At 37.7% G+C, this 7,500-nt stretch overlaps 1 protein-coding gene across 1 annotated transcript in view; it reads left to right on the top strand.

Moving 5' to 3' along the window:
* The window catches only part of arhgap24 (Rho GTPase activating protein 24), a 72,760-nt gene that overhangs the window by 11,524 nt on the left and 53,736 nt on the right, over positions 1 to 7,500 (top strand). Inside the window, exon 2 of the mRNA XM_087790630.1 lies at positions 4,083 to 4,170. Coding sequence (XP_087646756.1) covers positions 4,083 to 4,170 — 88 coding nt within the window. The remainder of the gene's footprint in view (positions 1 to 4,082; positions 4,171 to 7,500) is intronic.

The following is a 7,500-nucleotide window of genomic DNA, read 5'->3' as shown; positions in this document are numbered from 1 at the left end:
TTATTTATTATTAATTATTAAGCACAATTCTACATTTTTTATTATTATTTTGTATTTTATTAATCATTTTATGTTATTTTTGTTATTGTTTATTTGTGAATATCTTCATTAAATATAGTTTTTACTAATGTGTTCTTAATGTCCAAATATGTGTGTGTACTGCAGAAAATGGATGGAGATAAAATATCATCACATCTGCTCCACATGGCCGATGAACGGTGGGTTTTAAACCCCTTAATCTCCATTAGACTGTTACAGGCAATGATGAAGCTTCATGAAACAGTGTCATATTTTTGTTCAGAGGTCAGTAGGTGGCGCATCAGTTTTAAAATGATGTTTCATTAGAACAGTTGTTCAAAACAAAGGTAGTGCAGAGACGCCATCTATTGGACTCTGAAGATAATGACACTGTTTCATGAAGCTTCATCAACACATCACTACCATCTAAGGTAAGGTAAGGTAAGGTAAAACTTTATTGATCCCTCAGGAGGTCTCCTTTGGGAAATTGTTTTTTTACAATAGCCAGCAATTTTTTATAAACAATAAAAAATAATACATAAAAAATAAAATAAGAAGAACATAAAGAGGAAGAACAAGATGACACAATCTAAGTCTAAAGACAAAGACAAAGAACATAGGTCAAGGAAAGAAAAACAACAAAGACAAAGATACAAAGACTAACATGGAACAGAACATCCAGATACTCTCACTCCACTCCTGCCCCCGAACTCAGAATTGTACAATTTAATAGCCCGAGGGATGAATGAGTCCCTGAGTCTATTTGTTTTGCACCTGGGTAGGAGCATTCGTGCACTCATTCTGCTTCTCTGCTCACTGATGACAGTGCTGAGAGGATGACTGTCATCGTCCATGATGGACAGTAGTTTGTTCAATGATCTCCTCTCAGCAACTGTCACCAGTGAGTCCAGCTTCATTCCAACCACAGAACCAGCCCTCCTGATCAACCTGTCCAACCTGTTGACACTCCTCTTGGACACATTTCCACCCCAACACACCACAGCATAGAACAGGACACTGTTTCACTGTTTCATGAAGCTTCATCAACACATCACTACCATCTAGTGGACTCTGAAGATAATGACACTGTTTCATAAAGCTTCATCAACACATCACTACCATCTAGTGGACTCTGAAGATAATGACACTGTTTCATGAAGCTTCATCAACACATCACTACCATCTAGTGGACTCTGAAGATAATGACATTGTTTCATGAAGCTTCATCAACACATCACTGCCATCTAGTGGACTCTGAAGATAATGAGACTGTTTCATGAAGCTTCAGCAACACATCACTACCATCTAGTGGAATCTGAAGATAATGACACTGTTTCATGAAGCTTCAGCAACACATCACTACCATCTAGTGGACTCTGAAGATAATGACACTGTTTCATGAAGCTTCATCAACACATCACTACCATCTAGTGGACTCTGAAGATAATGACACTGTTTCATGAAGCTTCATCAACACATCACTACCATCTAGTGGACTCTGAAGATAATGACACTGTTTCATGAAGCTTCATCAACACATCACTACCATCTAGTGGACTCTGAAGATAATGACACAGTTTCATGAAGCTTCATCGACACATCACTACCATCTAGTGGACTCTGAAGATAATGATACTGTTTCATGAAGCTTTATCAACACATCACTACCATCTAGTGGACTCTGAAGATAATGACACTGTTTCATGAAGCTTCATCAACACATCACTACCATCTAGTGGACTCTGAAGATAATGACACTGTTTCATGAAGCTTCATCAACACATCACTACCATCTAGTGGACTCTGAAGATAATGACACTGTTTCATGAAGCTTCATCAACACATCACTACCATCTAGTGGACTCTGAAGATAATGACACTGTTTCATGAAGCTTCATCAACACATCACTACCATCTAGTGGACTCTGAAGATAAGGTCTATAGCAAGAACCCAGATGAAGTCACGTGGACTGCTGAGGTTTGAGTCCAAGATGGAATATCATGAGACTCTCAAGTGACCCGTGTTCAACTTTACAACCTTCCTGGCCCCGGGGCCCCTCAGGTAAGGTTTCCACTTCCTGATTGTCACAGCTATGGCTCATTAGCGGGCGACGCTCTCGCAGCAGGAAGGAAGCCCACTTCACCTCAGATCCCGCTCACATGTGTGGGTGTTAACCAGCGACGCCGTCACCGGAGAACATCTTGTCTTCATTAGCGTCGAGCGCCGGCGCGAGGGGTCACGCTAATGGCAGCGATCCGTCAAGAGTTTTTAATCAAGTGAAACATGGACGTCTCGCTGTGCAGCCGGTTTGATGTCTGCCTTTAATTGCTCTGTTGAGGAGAGAAGTGTTTGTTGCTAAGAGGAGATTATCAAGCGCCGCGTTAATGACTCGACGGGTCGATTAACTGCTGAGCAACGCTAACTTGATTTGGACTCATGTGTTGGCGGCACACTTGGTCATCACTCGCTCTTAAAGGGACAGTTCATCCATTGTTCACCCTTTTTCTACTCGTGTCGACTCAGGATTATTTTCAGAGTAATCTGTGTCTTTTTTTAGAGTTATAGGCAAAAATGTACGTCCATGCTAATGTAGCGACTGATGCTAATTTTCTTCGTCCAAAAATAAACTTCAAACAACATCCAAATACCTTCATACTGCTCGTCTGTGACGTCACTCTTGTATTGAAGCCTCGACATGAGGAATTGTTCAGGAAAAACATACCGTAGATACTTCTGTATATCTTAAGATAGTTTATTTTGCGGAAGACTTAAGCTGTTAGCTTGAGATCCTTCGCTGCAAACAAGCAAAAATTATGGACTTGTTTCATTTTTAAGAATTCTGAGCCGTTCTAGTAGAAGAACTCACATTTATCCATTTCTTTCGGGATCAACTTTAAACTTAAACTTACTTTCAGATCTATTCATTGAATCATTAAGTGTCTTTTTGGGCAAATAAAAGCGAGCATCGATCACATGCCTTTAAAATAATCCCAACTCTTAGTTGACATGAGGGTAGGTAGAAAATGACTTCCACACCACTTCTTAAAGATACTTTTTTCTACACCAATTTCAATTCTAACAATGAGGGAAATTACAACATATAGTACTAGGGTCGCCAAAAGTAACAGAACTAAAATAAAGCATTGATACTAAAGTGTTGCATCTGGATACAATGCACGATTTCAAAAGTATTAATACCACCACGGAACTTCTCAGAAGAGTTTTTTTTGTTCTGTTAATTGTGTTGTTGTGTTAAACATGTTGTAACAGAGGTTATCTTTTGTATTTGTATTGTTAATTTAAAATATTCCATTTCATTTGGGGAGCTTTTTTTATGCTTGTGGTATAAAAAATGGTATCCAGTTGAAAATATTTGTATCATGAATTGTCAAGAAATATTATTATTATAATATGTGTAAGTCCACTTAGGAACACTTACTGTAGCAACATATGAGCATTAAATAAATATCAAAAACACTGTTTCACAGAAACACACTCCTTAGTGGAACGACATGCGACCAGTGGACAAGAGTCCATTCGAAATAACACTTGTTTTACATATTATATCCTGTAATGCGGTCGAAACCTACTCAAATCCCCCAAAAAGTTACGTATATAATGATTATCTAACAATATAAACAATTCGGGGATCATTTCTCTCTTTCATTTCACCTTCAAAGGTGAGTTAAGAGTAAGAAAACTCAAATATCTTCATGTGCTTGTCACATGACCTAAACCTTTATTTAAAATGAAAAATGACAAACCCAGGAACTATTAATGGCTGAAAAGACAAAATAATAGAAACATTTTTCTGTTTATTTTTTTATATATATTAATTCTAACCACTGCATACGCATAGGTTAAAAAAACAAACAACAACTTGTCACCGAAAGAAGAAGAGTTTTAGATACTTCGTACAATCGAAGCATTGTGTGCCACAAAAGAACGAAAGTACGCCAGATACGGCTTGTTGCTTTTCTTAAAAACTTTAAAACGTGCATTTCATTAGTGAAGCTAAAGAAATATCTGGATACGATGTAACGAAGGGTTTCATTTCTTCCAGGGAACCATCTTATTACAAGGGAACAAAGTCACAGAACATCCGACGAGCGGTGATGATGGAGGAAAATTCCTTTTTGAGGTCATTCCAGGTAAGAATTCCTCGGTCAGTCATGTGTGTTATTTGTTCCACAGCGAGATCCAATGAGGACTTGATTCACTGATGTGGGAATTTTTTTATTCATATTCAAGAGTTGTTGTTGTATTTTGGCGACAGTTCATACGCAGGTTGGATGATGAAGATGAGAGTGAAGAGTTCTCCCTCCTGACACCTGGAGTTTCACTCCGTTTTTCCTCATCTGGAATATTTTGCCATTGAGACGTAATTAAGGACAGATTTAAATGTCAGCTGGGTAAAAAAATTGAAGCTAATTTCATGTGCAAGAGTGTGTATTTTGCCATGAATATGCCGAGACGACATGTTGTGATAGTTTACTAACAAGGATATATGTGTAGTATTGTCGAGTACTTGACTCTGGTGTTGTGATAGTTTACTAGCAAGGATATATGTGTAGTATTGTCGAGTACTTAACTCTGGTGTTGTGATAGTGTAGTAACAAGGATATATGTGTAGTATTGTCGAGTACTTGACTCTGGTGTTGTGATAGTTTACTAGCAAGGATATATGTGTAGTATTGTCGAGTACTTAACTCTGGTGTTGTGATAGTGTAGTAACAAGGATATATGTGTAGTATTGTCGAGTACTTGACTCTGGTGTTGTGATAGTTTACTAACAAGGATATATGTGTAGTATTGTCGAGTACTTAACTCTGGTGTTGTGATAGTGTAGTAACAAGTATATATGTGTAGTATTGTCGAGTACTTAACTCTGGTGTTGTGATACTGTAGTAACAAGTATATATGTGTAGTATTGTCCAGTACTTGACTCTGGTGTTGTGATAGTGTAGTAACAAGTATATATGTGTAGTATTGTCCAGTACTTGACTCTGGTGTTGTGATAGTGTAGTAACAAGTATATATGTGTAGTATTGTCCAGTACTTGACTCTGGTGTTGTGATACTGTAGTAACAAGTATGTATGTGTAGTATTGTCCAGTACTTGACTCTGGTGTTGTATTAGTGTATTAACAAGGATGTATGTGTAGTATTGTCCAGTACTTGACTCTGGTGTTGTAGTATTTACAGACCACATGACTCTTGACGAAGTTTAACTATTTTAATTTGTTTTCAAACCAAAATATGTCCAAAAATCAGCTTTATACACTGCTGGACTCACTGTATCCTCTCGTCCTCAGTCAGCGCCAGGATCTCGCAATGTTCCTTTAGCTGCTGCTGTCATTCTAGCGGCCAAAAGTTTAATTTGATCCAAAAAGAATCAATACAGTGCTTTTGAATACTTATAAAGTAAATATACCTCATACCTCCTGAGGGATCAATAAAGTTTTACCTTACCTTATATACTTCAATATATTCTCTTATTAATGGAGTTTCCTTTTTACAAATATGTTAAGATTGAGCTCTGTGTTTGTTCGTTAGCTAATGCTAGTTAATGTGTTTTGCCGCAGGTGCGACTCATCAGTCTAACAAACCAGAACCTGATATTTTAATAAATAAATAAAGTTTAATTAACCTGTTACGCTAAATACAAAAACAACAATCAAAGGTAACGTTTCCAGTTCAAACCAGGAAGTGAAAAGGGCTGGAAATAAAGTTTTCAATTCTAAACGGAACAACGTTCATTTTGACGCAGTATTATTTTTGCAAATGTGCAACGACCACTGACTAGCACGTCTGGATGAACCAAAGATGACTTCGTCGCACAATTTCACGCTGAACCAGAAACAGAGGGAAGTGAGATTCCAGGAAGCGACTCCGCGGGGAGTCCTTTAATCCGGGTCTGTTGTTGCGAGTGTTTGGTAACATCAGCGACACCACGGGAACATGTTAACCAAACCAGAAGCACAGCTGGAATACACACATCACACGGCTCTGGCTCGCTGCCAGCACGACACGGATATTCAACAAGTACTTTGTTCAAAACACCGCGGGGCCCGGGGAACCATTTGTGGTCATAGATCAGATTCCATCCGGCCCACAATCTTTCCCTTAGAAATAAGTTCTCTCAATGGAGTAATAAATACATGAGTGTATTTATTTAACTTATTAAATAATTCATACAAAAATATGATACAAGATAGAAGTTCTGTGCTGTGTCTCAAATTGCATACTTGCGTACTCAAAGTTAGTATTTTTAGTGCGTAAGTGCGTCTCAATTCTTAGTATGTGAAATTTAGTGCGCCATGCACACGACATTGTTGCACTAAAACTCCCACAAAACTGAGTATGGTTCGATGGACACTATCTACCCTTAACGGCTCCATCTTAGTGACGTTGTAAACGGAAGTTACATCATATATATATGTACATATATATATATACTTACAGGTGCATTTTCGGCAGCAGTAAGACGTCTTCGGTGCAGATACCAGCTTAAATATCTCGCGAATATTTAGATTCTCATATTTTTTCTTTCTTTATTTTTCTAAACTTGCAAAACGTGCTGCCAGCAGGTGGCGTAAGAGTTCCAACAGCTGGTTGAAACCATCGTTAAATATTAGTAGAAGAAGAAGCTGTCGCGTCATTTCCTGTTTCCTGCAGTGATTGATTTGAGACATACTATCTGTGGAGAATTTGCGTACTAGTTAGTATGTACACTGTCCTGAGTAGTGTTCTAAGAGAAGTATGCAATTTGAGACACAGCACTGGTCTCAGTTTAGATGTTTATGAACTTATTAAACCACTGACCACTGCGGAGGATAACATCTACGATGATGCGACATATGGATCTGGATCTTATAATCCATGTGTTTGTATCTTCTCGTTTAGACTATTGTTACATTTTGTTTTCATGTCTAAACAAGAAGGATGTGTCTCGCCTGAAGTTCATACAAAACTCTGCAGCCAGAATTCTGATACGTTCTAGTAGAAGAACTCACATTTCTCCGATCCTTAAAACTCTTCACTGGCTGCCAGTTTCTTTCAGGATCTTTTTTTTTTTTTCTTGGGGTTACTCTGTTTGTCTCTATGTTTTATTGACCTTTTAAAGTATGTATTTTAACTGTGTATTGTTTTGTTGTTTAAGTGCTTTGTGACCCTGGTTTGAGAAAGATCTTTACAAACAATACTTACTTATATATTAAGAGTTTTGTTGAAGCCATTACCGCCCAGTTTTCTACTGTAGACAAATACTTTTGGTTTTCTGGAACGCCTGTGTTTTTCTCGGTGTTATCTTGATCTTTTTAGTATATATATATATAGTATTTTTGGAGTATTTTTTTGATTGTTTAAGCACTTGTGGTGACCCTGGTCTAGGAAAGTGCTCTATAAATATAAATTACTTACTTACTTACTTTGTTTGGGTGTTCATGTGATCAAGTCTAATATCAGTTCCCTTTTTTATTT

This window comes from Callionymus lyra, chromosome 5 (assembly GCF_982586985.1).
Source record: "Callionymus lyra chromosome 5, fCalLyr1.hap1.1, whole genome shotgun sequence".
NCBI lineage: Eukaryota > Metazoa > Chordata > Actinopteri > Syngnathiformes > Callionymidae > Callionymus > Callionymus lyra.
This window is presented reverse-complemented; position numbering and strand designations above follow the sequence as displayed.